Here is a 23,800-nt window from a genome sequence, read left to right as displayed (position 1 = left end):
AGGTCAGCAGTTTTCCCTACGATCATGTCATAACATAATGTTTCTTTAATAACAATACTTTGTATTGATCTTCTTGAATATTCACACTCACTACGCAGCTGAAGACAGAGCTTCAGGAACCACCATATTCAGGACAAAGACTACAAACATCACATTCCTTGTGCTCAGATACAGAGAATCTGGAATATTATCTGGAGGAAGAGAAGGGACAGATAATAACAAACCTTTGAGTTTCCATTATTACAGCAGCTTTTTTGTAAATCTTAACACCTCAGCAGAGCCGCGGGCTGATTACCTCCATTTTGCTTTGATACAGATATTCATGTTATTTGAACTGACTGTATAAATGATACAATAACTTTTCAGTATTTTGAAACATCTAACCTTTTTTATTGGTGTCATGGAATATATTAATTTTTTTACTAACTGTATTGAGTGTTTTCATTAGCTACGAGCGATAATCATCAAAGTTATCATAAATTGTTTTTCCTGTCATTTGTGTTTCTTGGCCAAACTTTTTCCTTCCACTCAATGTTCCCTTGACATTCCTGAAGATGATTATTTTTAAACAGCCATCTTCTTCATCAACATCTTTTGTGAATAACCCTCCTTGTGGAGGTTGTCATTGTCTGTGTACTGGACAACTGTCAAATCGCATTATGTGTCCCAATCATCCCATTAGATCTCACCCTTTTAAAAAATTATTTTTTGTTGACCTAATATAATTGTCTGGCTTTAAGAGAATATAAATTTAGACTACTTACAAGATGTAAGCTATAATCATGAGTATTAACATAAAGAAAAAGCAATCCCTGTTGCACATGTGACCTTTTCTGACACACTTTTTCCTTCCACTCAACTTTCCACCTTCTTTGGGACGTACATCCTTGTGAATGACAGAATATTGCTCTCTATGATTGTGTAAGGCATGAGATGGATATCATAGCATTTTGGTTTAGCAGAAGAAATATCACAAAAAAATCTATATAATATCTAAATTTCTTCTTTTTTTTATTGTGTTGCTGAAACAAATTAACCTTTCATTGAATCATCCATTGATACTCTACCTGCAAACGTAAAAGACTCAACAACTGACTGAACCAGCCTCCTCAGATAAACCACATTCAAAATGTTTACTTAAGTTTTGATTCTGAAATGAAGGAGCTAAGATAAAATGTAATTTCTTTGGCAAGAAATGTACGAACTAATTTGTTTTATTACAAAATTGAAAGGAACTTAATTCCTCATTTTAATTGTAAATCAAAATTTCCTTGTATGCTATAAAAGTATGTAGTCATGTCTTAAAAGATGAGGAAGGTGACAAAGTGTGTAAGAGGAGTGATAAAGTTTAATGAAAGGAATGGATGGAGAGACGATGAGAAGGTGGAAGTCGTCTTGGGAAAAGTAGGGAGGGAAGAAAGGAGGAGGTGGGATGAGGATGGGGGAGATGAAGAGGAGGAAGAGGAGGCGCATCAACAGTCTCTCCCTCCTCGCCCCCCTCCTCAGACGATGAGAAGGTTGCCGAGCGCGCTGCAGACCGCTGTGCGTTTGTCTCCCTCTCAGCCACACAAAGTGCCCCAAAAAAGCACCGATCCGAACCGTGACTTCGTTCTGTGCCACCTCGGAACCAGCAGCCCCCTCCGCCTCCAGCACATTTTGTAGCAATGGAGCCGTAAACGCTGCCACAGAGAGCTGAGCCGAGTGAGCGAAACAGCGGCGGAGATCAAGCGGCTATGGAGGAGAAGCGCGGAGAGGCTGGAGTCTAGACAGAAACCCTCAGATCCATCAGCCCGGAATACTTTCCGCAAGCTTTCCGAACTTTGCTGTCAATAACCTTTTTTTAAAAAAAAAAAAAAAATCCAGGTTTTTATTTCACTTTTGACCGTGTGCGCGTAACATTGCACAAGAAGGATGCAGGGAAAGAAGAAAACGAGCGGCTGCGCGGGATGCTGGAGGCAAATGCTGCTGTCGTGCGTCCTGGCTCTGCACCTGATCCCGCTGAGTGTCCACGGTAAGACGCTGGCCCGTCCACTGCGCGCGGCAATCGTGCTAAAACATTCTCATTAATTAGTTATTTTATTTCTGCTGTGGCAGCACATCCTCTCAGTGGATTCAGGGTACCGTAACATTCTCCCACAGGGCAGACAGAAGGGAGGTCAGTGAGGCTCAGAATGTAGGTTAGGAGGTTCTTTACTCTGATGCTAATATTAATGAACCTCTGCTCGGAACAATCTGTTAAATTCTTGATCAGAGCGTCTTTGAACCGACACTTGATGGAAGAAGATGTATTTAATCACATTCTTCAAAGATTTAGAGAGCACACATTGTCTGTTTTCTTGATTCGTAGAAAGCAAAGGGTGATTTTTTTTTTAAATGTCAGTAAATGCATAAAAAAATCCAATTTGCCACAAATGATAAAGTAGGTCAGGTTAAAGTCTTGAGGCACCCAATCGATATCAGACGAGCAACATATTACTGTATCATTATATGCAAAAGTCACAAAAATAAATACATCAAATCTTCTCAGATGGTTCTTTCACTTTTCTCCGTTCCCAGGTCTGAATCGGATAAATCAGGAAGCTCAGGCAGAGTGGTGGAGAAATTCTGGTATAGGAAAAGAAAGACAGTTAGTGAGGAAGATCTACGTTTATCCAACGTCATGTTTTCCAAATATCACCCAAATAAGGTCAGGACGCGTACAACTGCCTCTCTATCAGCTCATGTTGAGTTAAGCAGATGCTTCTATTGTGTGAGGTCTAAATTTCCGCTAAATTCTCCTAACTGAAGGAATAGGGGATCAAAGCGGTGGCACTTGAAACCAGGTCACTGTTTTAACACTTCCAGCACAATCTCCAGGATCCACACAGGACCCTGAGGTTTGTGTGACAGTGACAGCGTCCAGCAGCAGATGCAGCAAACCGGATCCCCGAAGGCGCGCAGGCACCACGGCTTCACAAAAGGCGAGGATTAGAGCGGAGGGGGAGCTGATGAATTATTCATGAGGGGGGCTGAGAGGACATTCTGATACACACGCAGAAAAAAAAAGAGAAGGAAAAACTCGAGTAAACATGAGAAGAAAAAAAATATATAAAACGACACAGGGGCCGTAGCTCTTTGTCTGAGGGCCGATGCACATGCGTCAGATTAATAATGCAGGAGATGAAATCGGTCTGGCGTTATAATCAAATAAAATCTCGTTGATTCGTCCGAGCGGCTGAAATTCACATGGATGTGGTTTTGCTGTCATTGTCTGGTTCATTTGGCGCAACAAAGAGCTCCACATCCTCTGACTCAACAGGAAAACTTGGTATTTCTTTCAGCTTTTGCATCATTTTATCCAGTAATTTCGTAGATTAGAGTGTATTTCTAAAACAAAACAAACAAAAAATCATTAAATATTGTTAGAAAGGTTTTATAACAGTACAAATAATATTTTGGAATTTTTGAAACTGTTCTATATTCGCTAAAATATATTCGATGACTTGAACAGACCAAATTAAAGATGATCTTCTCAGTTTGAAGGTTGAATATGTTGCATAGCTTCTCAATATCTACATTTGACACAGATGAAAACAGTGACAGTGAAAATCAGAATCACAGTTGAGAAAGAGAGGAGTGAGTGGACTCTATTATCATGTTATTCAACAAACATAATGTAACTGCATGACTTTATAACATGAAGCTCTAGTTTAATCCCGTTTTTGCAAAGAGTTAGCACTCAAGGCAGTATCTGGAACTTGGTGCAAACTTAATTTCACTTATCATTTTGTATAAATATCATGGATTTCTCAGCGCTATAGGCATGTTTTCCTTTCAAGTTTAAGATGAAAGGTTCTTGGAGGCATCCTGTCTTCTGTTGCTACTAAGAACTTTAGAGGGACTTTTCTTCTTAATAGTAGCTCCAAAGCTTTCAATGGACATGCAACATATGTTTAAAGGTAATTTTTATATACTGTGTATTATTTCTGCACATTTGTGTTGTATGTCAGCAGTGCTCCTTAGTCATTGTCATGCTTTATCTGGAAGGTTTGTTGTCATATTTAGACATGCTTTTTGTTGGTCTAGATGAAGTGTGTGTCTCTTTTTTTTCTCCTCTGTTTTGTATTGTTCGTGTTCATTGGAACAAAGGGGAGAAAATTTAGTGTGCTTCAACATTGGGAAGTTACTTTGGCAGAAATGTCTTTATTTTTTCCATATGTGAGAATTGCACATCTGGGCATGAATGTTCAACTCTATATGCAGTCTATGAGTTTGAACAATTGCTGGCAGACGGTTTACTACAAATGCTACAGTATCAGATGTGTATGAGATGTTGAATGTTAAAGTAGCCCATCTTCCTGCTCTATTGAATCACAGCGCAGATGTACAATAATGGAAATGAAAGCATGGGTATACAATTTTCTATTACACTTTAATAGTTCACATAATTGGATACTTCTCAGATTAATGGGATGAGTCACCCTTAAACTCTAATGTTTAATATTTACAGTTAAGCTATATAAAATTATCATTTAGGTATAGAAAATTATAAATTTAAATTATAAATGTAGGTATTTATTTTGACAGTTTTCATAATTAAATGGCACCACAGTGTGTCTAATATTATGCTTGGTGTGTGTGGGATTTGCATCATAGGCAAATCCCACAATGCATTAGATTGGAAACCGCTTGAGGTTGACTTACAACAATAATCTATAAAAGATTAAATAATCATTAAAATGTTCAGTTATTTTAAGTTAATGTTCTTTAAAACTCTAAATGTAAACCATATTTTTATTTCATCTAGAGATAATCAAGGTGTAGCTTTATTAGCAGCCAAGCTCATGTTTCTGTTTGCTTAACTCTGCTGTGGTCCTTTAAAGGATTCTACAAACCAGCAGTTTTACAAATACCACTTTATTAGTTTGGCAGAAGGAGCGGTGCTGCTAAAATTCCCCTTCTTGGCCTCATGAATCTCAGTAAACATGGCAAATGTTTTTGAAATGTTAATGACAGAAAAAAGGCAGACCTAGTTGTCCAAAACCAGGTCAATAAGATGGAGATTCCTTCACTGCTTCAGGGATAGCACAGGATATTAAAATAATACAATTCACCATCATCATCTTAGTGTCAGTTTGAGTAAAAATTTCCTCTCTTTGTCTGGTGTTTTTGTCACTTGTCAGATTTCAGCTCAGGTGCATGTACAGTAGAACAAAAAGAAGCTGGCAGATTTGGTGCAGACATCCACCTTGGGCTAACCCTCCCCTCCCTCAGCTCCCCCTGTTCTCACCCATCAACACGTCTCACTTCACCGGTGAAGTGTAGAGATGGCAGCTTGCCCCACATCTGCGAAGGACAAAAATCCAACCATGCTGAACTGACAATCAGAATCCGCTCGTTCTTTTCCTCCATCCATTATTTCCCCCTCTCCTCTTCTTGTGGCCATTTGTAAGCCCCCTCCCTCTGTATGTTTAGAGCTGATGACATGCAGCCTTCCTCCTCCTCCTCCTCCTCCTCCTCCCCATCCCCCATGAGCGGTCGAGGCGGATGGGTTGATGGCTGGACCGAGGAGGATGTCTGCTGCTTGTGTTTGGACAGAAACTCGTGGATGTGTTCTCCTCTCCTCTCCTCTCCTCCTCTTCTTCTTTGCTGTGTGTTTGCTCCTCTGTCCTGCTGACACACATATCTGGTTAATCTTTAAGCCAAATCCTCCCTCCATCAGCCCACTAACCCACTCTGTCCCTTTTCATCGTAAAGGATATGAAAAAAAAAAACACAGACAGTAATCATAAAATTTACTCATCTTGCAGTTCGTGTTCGTAGTCATGAAGAATAGTGATGCACGCTCCGTCTCGGCTTCTTCCTTGTGGTCTCCATGGAAACCGTGCACATCCCAGCGGCCAGCAACTCGGTGTGTTCATATCGCTGCCATGATGTGTTTGAGCAGTGAATTTCATTAAAGGGAGAATGTTTGGATTTTGGCACATGCTCATATTTCTGGTCAAACTGGGTGGCCTTGTGCCTGTTGGCTCTGCATGGTGTGTGTGTGTGCGTGTGTGTGTGCGTGTTGGGTACACAAACGGTTTCAAATCAGATGGCCTTATGGGTTTTGTCACATTTTTTGTGAGATTTTTTTGTGGTCACACTCAGATTTTTAAGACATGTTGACATTATCATTGCTTCAGATGAAGCGTCACGTTTTCTGATGTTTGCTCCTAACAGATTTCTTTTGTTTTTGCTTTTTTTTTTTTGGTAATGCTTTATATCAAAAAACAGATTTTAATATGAGATAATGCTAATCTAAGTAAGATCAAAAGTAGTATCAAAAGAATAATTTCATTTATTAAGGGAAAAAGCTATTGCGTCCTAAACCTAAAGGGTTTTAAAGTTCCTTTTTGTGCCGACCTGCCAACAACTACCATCGAGCATTTACAAATCTTTCTGCTTCGCTGGAGGAAATTTGGCTCACACTCTGCTTCACAGAATTGCTTTAATTCAACCACAACAGAGCGTGTTTTAGCATGAATGGGATGTTAAAATTCATTCTACAGCATCACAATTGGATTTAGTATGGACTTTGACTGGGCCACTCCAAAACATTTAGTTTTATTTTGAGCCACTCAGAAATGGACTTGCTGTTGTGCTTCGGATCCCATTTTCATACTGACTGCTTTTCTAGACTGTTCTTAAATCTTTCAACTGGAGTCAGATGTTTTTCCTATTGAGATCTTATGACCTACTTTGTGTTGTTATTTGTTATATAAAACTGATTAATGTTTAAGTATTTTCTTTTGACTTGTTGGATTAGTTTGCGTGCTTATATTTTGAAAATAGGAAAGTTCCAGCAGTGAGACTCTTTGACAGATTCATTTGGAAAAACCCACCTTTACTTGACTTTTAATTGAGAGAGAGAATATTTCTGTACTGGTAAAAATACATTGAGTGATGAATTAAAAAAGAAACAATACTCACTCTAGCGACTAAACAACCAAAACAACTGAGCTAGCAGGAAATTTAGATGCTTTTTATTGTGAGATACTTACATGGAAAAAGAAGGAATGATATCTGGATTTACTGTGGACATAATGTGCCTCATTCCAGCACATCTGTTTGTTGGGAAACTTAATGATCCTAAGGCCGCTTTCACTACCTTCCCACCTGGCTCAGCATGCAGGCCAACGTTAGCAGACGTAGGTGGCCACAGGCTCGACTCGAGAAGCTGTAGTGTATTTGTTTGAGTGCATGGAGGTGTGTTAGCCTTTTAGTGCAAAGTAATTACCCAGCTCTGCCAAATTAATAAAATCAAATCACAACACACACTTTAAAATGTTGCACTGATATACTCTATATTGCCAAAAAGAATTCACTTTCATTTACTTGAGTAACGTTTTGGGAAAAATGCACTTTTTTACTTTTACTTGAGTGATTTTCTTATGAAGCATCACTTCTCTGACTTGAGTAAACTCTCTGGTTACTCTATCCGTGTGAGTAACTTCACCGAAAGAAGAAAAAACATGTTTTAACAAAATAATCACCAGACACACACGCATACCTGCGGTTTTTGTGAAAGTTTCATTAGTTTTATATTAAAATAAATTTATTTGGATTTTTTTCTTTTGTCTGATTTTGTCATTTTGTAATTATGTTGTTAATATGAATTATTTTCACTTTGGTCTTTAAAGTACATTTCCATATGGCCTTGGTCCTTCTGATTATGTAAATTTTAAATGAATTACATTTTGATCAGTTACTCAATACTCGAGAAGCCTTTTTACCAAATACTTTTTTACTCTTGAGTAATTTTTCAGACAGGTACCTTTTACTTTATCTAGTCTACCAATGTGTTGTTAATGTGTACCAGGTAAACTTAATGATCAATATGAATATTTTTCCACCAGTTTCATGACTTGCATGGCTGCCTTATTCTAACCTTAAGTACCTCCTTCTATATGCTCCTCTCTTTATACAGGAGAACCACTCAAAACACTGAGATACTGAGTCAATGCTGGAGAACTAACAGAATCCACCTACACTTGTTTTTCATTATCCTGCACCTATGAATTACCACCCACAGCTGGCATTTCTGCAGCGATTCAAGCTGCTAATGTTCATTGATGGCTGCTTATGTAATGCTTTGTATGTAAATGGACAAGGTTGTTGCACAAAACAACCTTTCAGTCAGAGTTTTACAGATTCACAGACCAAGGATTTTGACAACACAGAGATACTGATGACGCAACCTGAAAATAAAACATCATTATCAATGATCTATTCATAAATACTCCAGTTTAAGAGTCCAGTTTTAAATGCTCTTCTGCTTCATTGCATCTCCCGCAGCATGTAGGTGTTATTTGTTTTTGCTGCTTTGATTCTTACTTGTAACTTTTATTTTTGTTGCCTGTCCTTCCTGGTGGTCCTGCAGAACCTTTTTCATTGTGGTTTGGAAAAGGAAAAGGTTATGAAACAACTTTCACAGAGTTTCATGACATCTTGACAGCTGTGTGCTTCCGTCTAACAGATGAAACATTGTGGGTGTGCTTTTTTAGCAGTGCTGAGTTGGCATTGTCCTCAAACTCTCGATGCCCTTGAGTGGTAATTTACATGTTTCTGTCTTATACGGGAAGTGAGTGTATATGGTAATGGGATACAAAAGGTGAAAAAAATATGCAAAATGCAAATCTTATCAGTCTAAATGTTTCAATGCACATTCTTCTCCGTGTTCATGTGCCATCTTTTCCCCTGGTCTACGAAAGAGTTTTATTTAATTCATCAGATGCTGCACTGCCTGTGTGTCCTTGTTGAAGCGAGTCATTGAGTTCATGCTCGTGCACATGCTTCACTCTCCTCGTCTGGCGGCGCCCGCCCGCCCGCTCTCCTCCGCTGCAGACTGTCACATTAGCATTCAGCTCGCTCATCACAGTCGTCTATGAACACAGACACACACACCCCCGCACGCAAACACCTGTCATGGCAACAGACCACATTTAACAGATAAATAATTAGGCAGACGTGTATGTTTGGTTAGTTGAATGCAGAGTTATCCTCATTGAGACAACAACATAGAAACTACTTCTACTCTGGCGTTCAAAGGTTCTCGTTATGTAAATATACCAATTATCAAATACAATTAAAATGAGCTTTTCAAACTCCATTATAGTACTCCTATTACTTTTTTAAATCATAATAGATGACACATGAAATGTTTTTCTATTCTAATGTAGGTAAATGTTTCACAGATGTCCAAAGTTCAACTAATAAAACTTAATGGGATAGCCATACAAGGCTGATCATAACCATGCTCCTCATATTATTATTATTATTATTTTCAACTTATGTAAACTGTTTTCAAGAGTCAAGCAATTATATTGAAGACACCTGTTTGTGTCTTCAAAGACACAAAACAGGAATTGAGTAACATGTTTTTCTCTAATGAATACATGGCCAAAACTATGCATGCAGGGTAAAATATATGGACACAATAGTACTAATGTTGAGTAAAATGGTCCTTACCAAATTGCATATTTCACCACTCTAATTATCCAAACTGTTCATTTAAATTGGTTGTTTTCCTGGCCTATTGGACCAATTTTCCAAGCATATGTTCATTTATTTTCAATACAGCTAAGCTGCCATTCCACAAAAAGTTTCAAATCACTATGAGAACACAACTTAATTCAAAAGCTTCATCTTGAGCTTTTGACTAGTTGAATAAATTTCCCATCTACTTTGTGCAATCCATCTGTGACTGACAGCAAAACAACCCCACAGCATGATCCTACTTCATGTATTATGAAGTAAAAAATCAACACAATATAAATAAACACATGAATGAGTTTTTCTAGATCTTGCTGGGGCATTAGTTCTTTAATCCTAGAAATGTTTTTCAGGTAAAAGAGAGCGGACTTGGTAACTGCCTTCATGTGTCTCTGAAGGTTCAGATCTGAGTTCATCACTACACCCAGATTTCAGACCTACTCAGAAGTTTCTGGTTGTAATAACTGAAGCTGTACACTGAATCGTGACAGTTTCTCTTTAAGACCAAAGGTGATAACTTCAGTTTTGTTTCTGTTGAGCTAGAAAAGTCTGAAAACTGGAATTAGCTGGATGTTTTGGCATCCAGCTAAAAAACAAATAGCATCACTGCTTCAGAATGCATAAACAGGCTAACTTTAAGCATCTGGAATGGTCTTGAAAGTCCCAACCTCAAACCTGCTGAAAATTTGTGGGCTAAGTTTCAAAGCTAGGGCCATGTGAATGAATGAACCATTTTAAATAACGTGACCAGAGAGAATAACACCAGACGCTTGTTGAGTGATAGAAAAAGTACAAGGGTGCAACATTTAGTCATATATGGTGTTGTGTATGCATATATTGTTTGTGTTTAACATGATCAATATTGGGCATGATTCAAATGCATGACCTATTGTAACCAAAGACAGATGGTAGCAACTACAAATGTATGCACTGCCTGACATGCTTGATAAGAGCCGGTTGATCCAGAAAACAAGATGCTGATTCAGATTCTTCAGTATGATCTGCAGAAGAACATTAACAAAACAAAATTATACAAAGCACAACCAAGTTTGGTCTTTTGTACAGTTTATGTTATATCTTATGTCTTTACATTAATTTTAAACGTATATTATAGTTTAGATTGCCCTGTTTTAAAGTAAACACTGTCCTGCAATATGATGAGATTTAGATTTTATTTTCTATTATAGCCAAGTTTTTTATGTACAGCTTCTAGACAGTATTTAGTCATTCAAGCACACAGCTGCAGCAGTAAAGTAGAGAGCAACAAAGATGAGTTTTTTGATGCAATAGAAAGCTGTTTTGCCAGACCACATAAACCACTGTTGTCATGGGGATTGCCATCTATAATGTGAATAGTTACATATAAATTGGCAGAGACAGTATTATCTTTTATGAGCAGACAGAGACCCAAAGACATAGCATTATACTTCCCATTTCACACAAACCACAATTCTTTAAAGGTAAACACATTATTCTTTGGTGCTTGACTCCATCTGTGAGCGTCGTCTGTAGATCTTGTTGAGTTTACAGAGCCGCCCGCATCAGCTCCAATGAGGCCAGCATTGTTTCTATGGCGACACATCCCTTCTCCATCCCACCACCTGTGGAGTCAGAAATGAAAGCTCTTATGTCACAGAGAGTGAGAAAAAAAGCAGATGCTGGAGCATCGGAGAACAAGAGCTGATGGAGGGAGAAACATAGGTAAAGGGAAAAGCAGAAGAATTTTCAAAAATAATGAAGAGGAAAGAGGAGGCACAGAGAACAAATGAAGAGAAGGAAAGAGAGATCTGCATGAGATGGAGAAAATGTGTTAGAGTCAGACTTGCTGCCAAATGCCGACCTGCACATTTCTTCTTTATGTTGAAGTTAATGAGCAGCGTTGAGTAAAGATAAAGCAGCCTCGAGAGCTATTCATTAGACTGAGTGAATGTGGAAGTGAGGAAAAATTATGAGGATGAATGTGTGTTTCTCTTGAGGTTTAGGTGTTTCGAGCTAAAATCCATCTGAATTGGATAAAGAGGTTTTTATTCAGGTCTTTATCATGTTTTCTTGCCCTGTTTGTGGTCTGCTCAAGTTTCCAACCATCAATATAAACATATCTTCGTATGGGCATTAAGCCCAAACATACTGTTAATCTCAATAATGAAGGAAATGTGATCTGGGAAACTGGCTAACTTCTCCTGGGCACCCTTTAAAAGAGGTAAGACAAGGGAACATACCATATACCTGAGGGACATGCATGTTTATCTTTATAAATCGTAAAACAGTCAAATATAATACTTACTCAACTAAGCATGTTGATATCTACATTCAGAGCATCAATTAGCATATTTAAGCTTTCTTGTTTTCTTTAGAAAACAAAGTGTTAGTTATACTACAGCTATTGTAATAAGTGATATACTGTATTTATTTTGAGGTTTTTTGGAAATCATCACAAGGAGTTCTAGTATTTGTATGTGTAAATAAAATATATGCATACAAATGAAATTATTCATTTTCATCTCCAAAGTTATGCGCTATGACTAACAAACTATTCTTCCCACACTGCAAAAATACAAAATCTTAGCAAGTATTTTTCTCTAGTTTCTAGTGGAGATATCTTATAAGACTTGAAATAAGACAAAACTAACCTATAAGTTGCTTTTTATTTAGATATAATAGTTTAAGTCAATAATCCTTAAATATTGATAGTTTCACTGCCACATTCTTTCACCTACAACAAGACATTTTTCCTGTCTTACAAGTGAAATAATCTGCCAGTGGAACTAACACTTATTTTGATCAATGTTGAGGAATGATTGACTTTAGTTCCACAAGTTTTTGTTCCATTATTTTTATTTGGAAATTTAGGTTAAACCAGAATTACTCAACAATTTTGATCAGAAAACACGTTACTGATGGGTTTGCCACGAGCATTTACACATTAAATGGTTCAGAACATTAAAATGTTTCCTCACCTAGAACTGCCATGTTGTTTCTTCATGAGCCTGTGATCTTTTGTTTGTTTGTCGCCAACTGGCTGACCTTTCCCCGTCTCCACGGTCTGGGTCACCAAGCTGGCCGGAGGACCCTAACTGTCACCACCAATCAGCTTCCTCTTTACAGTTTGTCATGACCAATCAGAGTGCCTCGGGTCTGAGAGAGGTTTAGTGGATTCCCTTTCGAAAATGATTTGAGCTAAACAAAAAGCCTGGGGAGGGTCGGCGGCACGCCAGCCCTTGGCCTTGAGAAGCCATTACCCCCAAACAGTCACGCAGACACACACACACACACACACAATTAGGGGCAGCTAAGTTCTTAACATTATGATGATCCACACCCTTCACCAAAGAAGCTGGAAGCCACCCTAATCACCACTGGGTTATGTTGGCAGAAAGACAACACACAGGCTCTTACAAAGCAAACAGAGTGAGGAATCTTCTTATATAACACCGTCCTCTTGTCTCATTCAGGTGGGAGGGGAACAAACAGAGAATCTTTTGTTCAGTCTGCTTTGTCTCTTTTTGGTTCTGATCCGGTCTGTTACAGTCCCAGCCAGAGTCTGAAGTCTGAAATTCAGAATCATTTCAATTCAGGTCAAGTTTGCCTGTTCCAAAGCAACCAATTGGGCAAAAGACCCACAGCATTGCTAGTGTGGGTACGGACTTGTGTTTTTACAGTGTTCCCAAGTCATGTTGCCTCATCTCAGGCTGTAGTTTTTCTAGCAGAAACACATTACAGGTAGTGATGTCCAAAAATATGTTCAAAGTGGGCATTTTCTGCAACCCTAAGAGATGTTTGCGGGTGAAAATCCCAGTTATAAACATCAAACAAGCCCATCTGGCACAAACAACCATGTTACGTTCAAAGTCACCCTTTATTTCCCATTCTGGTGTAGGTTTGAAGTCCTGATTATCACATTCACTCAGTTCCAACCATAAAATTTATATTAAAAAGTAATTAAACAAGTGTATCTAATAAACTGACCTGTAAATATTTTTGCTTCATTCACAGAAACCCAGATTCTCTTGTTCCGTCTTTGTTATCAACAGCGGTAACAAAAATCAACACTCTTGTTAGAAAATACTAAATGTTCTCAAGTTTAGATTTTCAAATTTTAGTTTTTAAAACAGCCAGGGTCAAAATGGGTTTGCTTTTTCTCTGTAAAAGAAAAACAAAAACAAACAAAAAACCCCTCAAAGTTTAGTCTTCTGCCTTCACCTGTCACCTCCACTCATGCTGCCATCACTTAATGCTAAGGGAGTTAGCTTTTAGTTAGCAATTCTGAAGAGTTGTCTAGTTTTTACTGTTTATCTGTGATTGTTTGTCATATTTATTGCAGTGGCATATAGTTCAGAGTCTGCCCACATAAAATGGTATGTTAACTGATATAACTGTGCATCTAACTGAAATCATTTAGTCTGATCTATTTCAGTGTCATTGGTCCGGTTTTGGTCTCAAGGTGTTTCCACACCTGACAGTCCAGTTGACTCGATTTGATTGGGGACCAAAATTGCAGTATTACATTGTCAGACCTCAACTTCTATTAAAATGGACTAATCATGGCCGGTGTAAATGCACCAGTAGTTTTGTCTTTGGTCTTGACTTCATCTAAGGTTAGGTTGTCTTGCCAACCGCAACTTGAACGTTTTACAATAGCACACAAGTCTGTGCTGCATAGTTTATACTTTAACCACAATGTACCATAAGGTCTGAAAGGTAAACCACCCACATGCTGCAGAAAATACCTTAACAGTTGTCAGAGAGCCACCATGCTGCTCTAAAATCGGCCCGTCAAAAAAGTTTCTCTTCGTTAATCCAATTAAGCTAACGAGGTGTTGAAACGGAGACAGCTCCACTTAATTGGAGCTCAGTTCAGTGATGCACTGTGAGGATTCTGGCAGGATGACACCACTGTGTTCTCAAAAAACGTACCTGAGCTCTGAAATTACTTCTATACTGTGAATGGATATTTTTCTGCCTCTGTACTCAACATGTTTCATTTAGTAATGCCAATTAATATTAATAATACATTGTCTCACTGATGAAAGAACTGATGCAAAATTGGTCAATAAAATGCATCATTAAGATTCATTTGCATATTATCTTCGCATGGAAAGATACAGTCGCTCCTTTTTTTGCTAGCTGGTCAGATGTACAGTACAGACCAAAAGTTTGGACACACAGTTGTGTCCAAACTTTTGGTCTGTACTGTAAGTTTAAAAAAGTATGTAAATGGAACAAAAAACAGAGTAGATGTAAAGTAACAGAGATGTAAAGTAATAACCACTGGACGTTTGCCTGCTGAGACTGTGTTCAAGTTATATCTGAAAATTAACACAACAGCGATTGAAATATAATGTCTTGGATTTTGCAATTTCCCATCTCCCCAAAATGAAAAAGAAAAAATGTCCTGGATTCAAGTCAAACTTGCATAAAAACCTGTTTGTTGATATAATAGAGTCTGAGTTGTGTTGTTTTGGGTATCCATATGTGATGAGATATTCCTTATGTGTCTACAAAAGTCAAAGGAGTCCAGACTAAAAGCAGCATCTTTTAGTAACAATTACCCTTTGAACCAGGATGGTGCTCCAATTTAATCAAACTGAGGGAATCTGTCTTCTGAGTGCAGATAAAAGATCTCTGGGGTATGATTCATTCCTGACAGATGACAGACTGTCACAGTGAAAGCTAAAGTCAGAAAGTCTATCAGAGGCCATGAAAGACTCCTCTTCTTTCTGCCTTCTCCAGTCAGTCTCTTTCACCATCTTTTCCCATCAATCACAGCAAATGTCACCTATTCCCTCTCTTTATCTTTCTGTCTCTATTCTTTGCTGTCTCTGTGTCATTATGTTCCTCTTCTCCCCATTGTTCATCTCCACCTCTTCCCATCATAATCTGTCATCACTCTCTAATGTATGGGAAACTTTCCTACACTACCTTACAATCCCTAGTAGTTTTGCACTCATCTAACTGGTTCCAGTTGCAGCATAAGGAGAAGTGAAATTGGTACTTAATTTTTAGTTGCACATTAAGACCAGAACGTTTTTTGGCTTCAACGTTCAGTTCCTGGTGGAGAAGTAAGCATGTTTTGATTGATAAAGTTGTATTTATCCATGTTAGAGTTAAAAAGAATATGTTTTTGTTTTTTATCTCCTGGCTGCTCAGTTGATGCATTAAACAGCAGCGGATTGTGAGACTGATGGATGAATTAACATCAAGTTGAACCCAAAATATTTTCAATAAACTCAAATTTTTCCTGTCATTGTTTTTTGCACAGACATCCCACTGGATGATAGTAACAACAAGAAAATAGTTACATGCTAAGGTAGTGATAAATCTTTTAGACAAGACCTTGACCAAGACCTTCCTTATAAAAGTCTCATCTTAACATTGTTTCTCGTCTATGGAACCGAAACATAAACGTAAACTCCATGCATATATCCAGTTTAAACTGAACTACTGCAGTGCAGTTTTAGTGATGTGCCATAAAAGCCTCCTAAATGTCATAAATAATCCAAAGTAGTTTTCTCCTTTCACTGGCTCAGAGTTTAATGTTCCTCTTAACACCCTGAGATATGAGAACATTTTCAACAGAAGTTAATTTCATTATTACAAATGTTTTATTAGCAGGTTTTAAACACTGGTGATCTTGACATTCTCAAATTAAATATTTATTATTATTTAGAAATCAACCAAATTAGCATTTTTAACAGTTTCAGCATCTTAAAAATGTTTTAAGACATAACTATAAATTCCTAGGATCTTTGTTGAATTTTCTTGATGGCTTTTGATTTTATTTTATTTATTTTTTTCACAGGTTTTTTAAAAAGTACAAAAAAACAAGCACTCAGTAGGACAGAGAAAACATGTGCATACATAGCCAAGAACAAAATAATTCGTTTACCACTACTTTTCTGTTTGAAAAGGAGTAGGAAGAAATGAGCACTTACTTAATCCTCCCCCTTATCTAAATTTAATGAAATATATTACTTGCTGACTCAATATTGATGGTGGACCACATGTTTATTTTAAAGAATCTACATAGAAGATATTTGTCATTGCTTTACCTTTTATGAGTAACATTTTTTTTGGTTATTATGTCTCTTAGCCATCTCAAAATGACATAATGCTTGCCAGCTAGTTCATGTGTATAGGAAATTCATCAAATTTGACAATTTTGATGATGGCATTTGACAAAATATGATGATTATTGCTTTCTTCATAATTGCTGACTGTGTTGTGTTTTTTATGGTACAGCACTTTAATTGCCTTGTTGCTGAAATGGGATATAGAAATAAACTTGGCTATATAGACTGCAACTTGTGACTGGCATGGGAAATGGGAAAATAAACTGCAGTTAAAGAGGCTCAAAAGGTTGTGCTGGTTTGGTTTTTCCACATCATTGTCTCCAGAACATGCATTCATAACTGCAGTGAAGGTTGTGCCCAGTTAGTTGCCCCTGCATTGACAAACATATTAAGACTAAACTTAACAGCAGTCAGCAATGATCCTCACATATGCTATTAGGAGGTTTTCAAACAAAGCTTCTTATGGGACCAGCAGTGCATTTCAGCTCACAGCAGGAGACGATGATGGGCTTGAATCCCCAACCACTGGTTACTTTTTGCCCATCTGAAACAGGAACTCCTGATTTTTACTGTTGCTCATACGTTGGATGTTTAATTTTGTGGGCATAATTATCTTTTTATGTTAAACATCATTTAACAGATTTTATTGCAGACAGAAAGAAAGCTATTTACATAGACATAATAAGTTTTCTGTTTTTTAGACATTGAATAATGAAGTTGGAACTGTTAGTGTAGAAAAATGTTTTTATAGGTTTTTTTGTTCCAGTCTGTCCAGTTTGTTGCCTCAGTTTGATTGAGTCTGTTGTGCCAAGTTAAAAAGTAAGTTGCTGAAGTAATAGCTAACTTTCCCTTCTTTTTTGACCAAATCTGTCTTGACACTATGAGGTAGCCAGACTCACTATAGTGTTTATTCAAGCTGTCGAGTCTACTATGAAACCTTAGTTAAACATCAGTTTACGTCCCTTGATGAACAACAATACAAGCTCTTTTGGTTCTGCTCACCAACACAGAAAAAAACCCTCAAGTTATTAACATGTAGCCTAAAATTAGGCTTACGTTTGCTCAAAGTAAACATTCCTAACAGATCTTTCTGTAGATGTTTATTTTTGCATAAATCCAGCCCCTGAGTGGAAGTGGCAAAAAATAAATAAGTACCTAAAATGAAGGCTGAGCCAGTCATTTACACAAGACAAATTATATGATTTTTTTGGCAGTTTGTCTTTAAAAAGGTTAAATAGAGAAGCATTAACTGCTGAAATTAAATATGGCCTGGTTTTAGGCAGAGAAATTTGGAACTAAATGAGAACAGGAATCAACATCCAGATCAAGGCTGATGTTCACAGGGTTTCTACCCTCTGAGAACCTGATTAGCTCAGCATGATAGAAAAAATCTCTTTAAACCTACAAATTTATGTTTAAAGCCAACTCACAGGAGGTCCTTGATTTTATTTTCTTGCCAGTGTAGGTAAATCATTCCTGCTGAGATGTGTACAGAATGTTCAGAAATAAAGAAAAATGTTCAAAGAGCCTCCAGATGATTAATATGAAACCATAAAATCCAAATAGGTTTATTGGCTGTTAAAGGTGTAGTTTGGTAAATTAGTGTGTCTCAAATACAAAAATTTTTTATGTTTTCATTAGAACAAATGAGGAGGTTCTGCTAACTGAGGCTAACCATGAAGTACAAAAAAAAGAAAAGAATGGAAAGTCAAATAGAGGATCAAAACAATTTCTCTTTCAGACACAAACTACCAGTGATTTATTCCTCATCATCACCCTTGACTAATCTGATTCTGCTGATCTTAATAACAACAACTGCAAGGGATTAGCTCAGTATTCCTTCAGATTGCACCGTCTACGCACACAAAGTGCACCTATGATGGACTGGTGATGGATTGTTTAAGTGACGTCACGTTGGCATTAAGAGTGCATTCACACCAACCCTCTTTAGTCCACTTTAATTGAACTTTAGTTTGTTTGCCTAGAAATCTGTCCAGACATTGTTTTGTCTGAGTCTCTCTGAGATCATCAGCCCCCACCCCTACAGTGAACCCCAAAATCCATTCCCTCTTCAAACCAATAATCCCTAATCCCAGATACACGCCATTGAAGTACATTAGTGAATTATTCCTTTAATCCAGAAGTAGGAGTGACCCTAAAAGCTGCTTTTTTTTTGCATGGGTCCCTGAGCCGCCCTCAGATGAAGTAATCAACTGGAGGATACAGCCAATTGTGTGTCATTTTAATTTGTTTCATCCCCCAGACGCCTTGAGATTGTTCTGCTGATTTTGTAATCCGCAAGAGTTTAAAGCATGAAGTAACAGTGTGGCACACGAGGGGATGCTTGACAAGGAGGTGTTTTAAAGAAAGATTCAGATTGAATGGCATAACATAACAGTTTCCTGTAATGTTTATGTTTTAGTTTTATGTTAAATTACTCTTATTTTTGTTGCTTTCGTTTTCTTTTTCAGATTTTAGACTTGTTTTTAATAGGAGATTATGAAAAAATGCTAATGTTTGGTTTTTTTTACCATTAAAAAAACCCCTAAACTAAACCACCATGAACTTTTCATGATGGTTTAAGAATCAGACTTATGTAGTAAATAATCGATTTAAATTTTGTTTGTAGGTTATTTGAAGATGTTTTTTCATGTTTTCTTTGTTAGAACAGTTTGCATTGGGTATTCAAGTATTTAGTTGATGTTTATATTGAAATCTTTCATTTATTTTAAGCTTCAGGTTCCCGAATTTCATTTTTCACTTCTAATTATTTGTCAGTACCTTTTGTACCTAAAGATGTAAAGACATGTCTGGTGTCACATATGTTAATCCTTCACTTTTTTTAGTTCCTGGGAAAATTTCACTGTGATTTTTTAGATAAAAGTCAGGGGTTTTGATGGTGTAAGGGTTGCATTTGTATTATTATTATTATTATTATTATTATTATTATTGTATAACAACATTTCACATAATTTTGTGACAGATTTTTGCACAGTTTGAGATTTGACATTACACATTTTTGACTAATTCTGGTTTCTTTTTATGCGCAAACAAATACCTTTTTCTGGCTTTTCTGGCAGAAAATAAATAATTAAGCATTATATAAAACAAAAGACAAAATGATTATGGAGTTGGGGTTTTATGATGTCTTTAGTATCTTATATTAGCAGTTTCCACATCCAACCTGGTGCATAACAGACAGAGACTATCTGACAGAGAAAATGTATGAAACATCCTTAAGAATAGAAGCAGACAAAACCCAGACCACCCATTGAGCTGCTGAGATTTTTTATTTGGCAAGAACACAATTGGATTTGTCTCTGAAAACGGCAACAATGTGCCTTTAGTTCCCACACGATTAAAAATAATAAGTGAAAGTAGGGCACGTGTAAGTGTACTGTCCTTCTGTTCACTTTGTCTGTAACCATGTAGTTGAAGTTAAGAACTACATTTTGTTCTGTATTTGACACAAATAACTTTTGTTAGAATAAATCCAAATCAGTGTGAATTTTGTTGCATTTAGAAATCTTCACAAATCTTGCTGTCAAGATTGAATTTATAAGGTGGGATATTTAGAAAACATTAACATGGGATTTGTACAATCTAACTTATTAAAAGCTGTATTTCTTTACAAAACCAAAACAAACAACAGTTACCGTTAATCTGGCGTTAACATTAGAAAATTGTTTAAGACTAAAGAGCAAATTTATAGGTTAAGGAGGGAATTATAGTTTAAAATATACAAATTCAGAACTGGAAAAATGTTTTGTATCAGTAAGTGGAGTCAAACTGTGAAAGAATTTGAATATTGAACATAGACAATGTTCAAACATAAAACTGTTCAAATTATCATATAAACATAGGATTATTGCTGGATATAAAAATAATGATTTTTCATCCAGTGTAATTATAATTAAATGGATACTATATTTTCTATTAAATATGGGTTCAGTAGTTATACGTATAGATTATACAAGTAATAAATGTAAGATTATGTAGGTGGACAAAGAGAGGGAATATTGATAAGTTTATAATTCCAGCCACTCCCTTAAAAATGTAAAACAAAAGTTTTGACATTATGCTTCATAGTATAAGTATTTTTTGTACATATTCAACAAACAATACTAAAAGACTTTTCTCTCTTTGCAGGGATGGTTCTTGGCATAAATGCTACTGAGCCCGACGATAAAGTCAACACCACTTCTACAGTCATCGAGGAGGACGGCCCTGTAAAGGTTAATGATGTCATGGCAACAGTAACCGGGATGAGCACCTCTGCCACTTCTGCTCCGATCGGCTCCGTGACCCAGAGGGCGGGTCGTATGCCTCGCGGCGACAAGGACGACACTGACAGCAGCGGCATGTTTCCTGCTCCCACGGTGGAGAAAGTGAGCGTTGCAGCGACGCCCCAGATCATCCCAGATTCGGCTGAGACAGATCTCCTGTTGCCTAGCAACCCACTCAGAGAGGACGTCGTGAAAGGAGAGGAAGAAGGGGATGAAGAGGAGGAGGGTCTGCCACATACCGACCCACCTTGGATCCATGTCAAGGAAACTGCCATGTTTGACCTGGACCACCTTACCACCACTACTGCCCCGCCAGCAGCTGCCACTAACCCCTCCAACCAGAACGTCCTTCACGTGGACTTCTTTGATCCATCCTCTCGTGGGCGTAACTTAAACCTCGCCCCACCCTCTCCATCCTCTCTGGCCCACGAGCTGCAAGGCGCAGAGGCAACTTCCTGGGCAATGCCAGAAAACTACGACTACCTTACACCCTACGACGATGGCATGACTACCACTGTTGACGAATACAGCTACAGCACCACAACCGATGCCTATGAGACCGAAGAAGACCTCAGAGAGGCTGCAGGGTCTCCTGCTCGCTCCAGGCCTCGGGTCCCTGGGTCTGGTTCCTTCATCCCTGGGGGATCATATCCTGGTGCTGCACCTAACGTTTTGCCTAATGGGTGCAGAGTCGGCTACCAGTTGGTCAATGGAAGCTGCCGCTCTGCCTGTGAGACGCAGCCCAACTATTGCCTCAATGGAGGACAGTGCTACCAGCTGGATGGCGAGGAGATTTTCTGCAGGTACATAACTCCCCTTGTTTAATTTATTCACAAATTTATGCTTTTTTAAAGGGGCACAATTATGTATCTTCCGGGCACAATAAAGAAACTGTTACCTTCAGTTGGTATAAAAATGCTGTACATATCAAACATAACTTCAAAGAAATTAGATTTCTCATTTGATTTCACTCTGACACTCTGCCTTTAGCACATCACCACAAAAATGCTTCTCATTTACAACTTTTCTTAGGAAAGTTGAACTGAGAAGTTTGCATGAGGAGCTCAGCATATGCACACCAGGTGTTTGCTTAATGCTGGTGCCACTAGTTTATAGGGGCTGAGTGGGGAAGGCGTGAAGGAAGCATTTAGGAATCCTAGAAAGGTTGACAAATACGCATGAAAGAATCAAAGCAACACTCCAAGTATGTTTGGGATGAGGGAATATAATTATAGCATGATGTAAAGCTCAAGAACGTTGATTTTAGATATTACCCACCCCCAGTGTCAGCTGGGTTAAGTAAACAGTTGTCAAATTGTCCATGAACAGTCCTATAGGGTTCTTTTATGAACTGTTTTTCCTCAGGGTTCAATCAGATAGAGTACTGCAGTAAAAAGGTACTGTGGAGGTCAAAATAGGGTTAGGGTTAAACTTAAGAGAACAATTTATACAAATATGCTGTGATCAGAGACCCAGCCAACACACCTAGCGGTTTTTATACTTTTATTTGGATCTCAGCTTTTTCTAAAAACAACCCAGGCACTTAAAAAAATACATCCATCCATTTTGGTAATAAGTTAATTGTTTAGATGTCTTGAGAGTGAGGTGTTTATAAAACCTTCCAATTGTTAAGTCACATTTGACGGTCACTGCGCCGTTACCTAGCAACCCTAGCCAAGCCCAGCCCCGTTACGTAGCAACCCAAGCAATGGAGCTCCAGCACTTGCTCAGCTGGTTTCACTGCTGTATTTGCTGTACAATGGCTGCTGGGAAAGAGAAGTGTTTTGTTGTGAGAAACCACTTGCTGCATTCTTGTTGCTTTTCAGAAATATACGTTTGTATAATTTTGTATCTGTTTGCGGCCATTTTCACGTCTGAGTATAAACATTGAGAAGGGGGCGTGGCCAGCAGCAGCTTATTTGGATTTAAAGTGGCAAGAGGCCCTGAAACAGCTCGTTCTGAAAGGAGCTCAAAATAGGCAGAACTGACCAGACTGAAATCTCATTATTGAAGAATTGGTACAAAAAAAATTTAATGAACATGTTTTGTGAAGCCCTTAGACCTATCTTAACCTCTACAAGGAAACAGAATAGGTCACCTTTAACAATGAGAGTGTGTCTGTGGAGTCTTGAGTCAGGATTAGAGCTGCTGCAGATTGGGGGGGAAGGTGATTTCTGCTATGAGTGATTTCTAATACTCTGATCGTGACTATCGAGGGGCTGCTGTCCTGAATTTGCATTTAATGAAAGGACAGTCTGTGCTGGAAGTCTTCCTTTGTCAGCATATGGTTAGAAAATGATTGGTTTAAATGAAAATATTAGAAAATTAGATTGAACCTGAACTGAGAATAATTTAAAAGTATGCAGTTATTCCAACAGAATATATTTGCGTTTAATGTAGCGCCATATACATTTAAACAAAGAAGACAGTGACAGGCCCTATCAGATTAAAAGATTATTTAGAATGCAATTCCCAGAATCATAAAATGGATGGACCAACCAATCATTGAAGGAAGATTTCCAATTAGTGAGCAGCTGCAAAGATTACAGTGCAGATTTATGCAGAATGGCAAACAGCTTCCTGACTGGAACAGATAATACAGATATTAATTAGTTCACATCGTCTATACAGTTTTCTCACAAATTCAAAAAGTATTGAATTAAAAAAATGCTACACAGACAAATATCACTGAGAGGTCAGATCTACCAGCAATAAAAGAACAAAGTCAAAGATTTATGACCTCAGGGGACCTCAAGTCAGGGGACAGCAGGAGATTTACCCCCTGTTGTGGTCATGACCTCCATCCTATTGCTGCCCTTTTAACCCCAAGCTCTGTATGTCAGAAACACAGCATTTCTATCATAAGCTGAGTTGATTTGATGTTATGTGATTATTTTTGCTTTATGCAGTTTCTGAAGGATTATACTGAGT

At 37.8% G+C, this 23,800-nt stretch overlaps 1 protein-coding gene across 8 annotated transcripts in view; it reads left to right on the top strand.

Moving 5' to 3' along the window:
- Positions 1 to 1,482: 1,482 nt before the first annotated feature.
- cspg5a (chondroitin sulfate proteoglycan 5a) overlaps positions 1,483 to 23,800 on the top strand; it is a 54,161-nt gene continuing 31,843 nt past the window's right edge. For 3 of the 8 annotated variants that reach the window (XM_028011672.1, XM_028011660.1, XM_028011677.1), the window contains exons 1-2: positions 1,486 to 2,011; positions 20,733 to 21,672. In XM_028011672.1, the coding sequence (XP_027867473.1) occupies positions 1,912 to 2,011; positions 20,733 to 21,672 (1,040 nt within the window). In that variant the 5' untranslated portion in view covers positions 1,486 to 1,911. Of the gene's footprint in view, positions 2,012 to 20,732; positions 21,673 to 23,800 lie in introns of all 8 variants that reach the window. The other 5 variants (XM_028011666.1, XM_028011653.1, XM_028011690.1 and 2 more) reach the window with 4 other exon arrangements.

The sequence above is a fragment of the Xiphophorus couchianus genome, chromosome 3 (assembly GCF_001444195.1).
Source record: "Xiphophorus couchianus chromosome 3, X_couchianus-1.0, whole genome shotgun sequence".
NCBI classification, from domain to species: domain Eukaryota; kingdom Metazoa; phylum Chordata; class Actinopteri; order Cyprinodontiformes; family Poeciliidae; genus Xiphophorus; species Xiphophorus couchianus.
The sequence above is the reverse complement of the archived record's forward strand: the minus strand, read 5'-3'. Positions and strand labels throughout refer to the sequence as shown.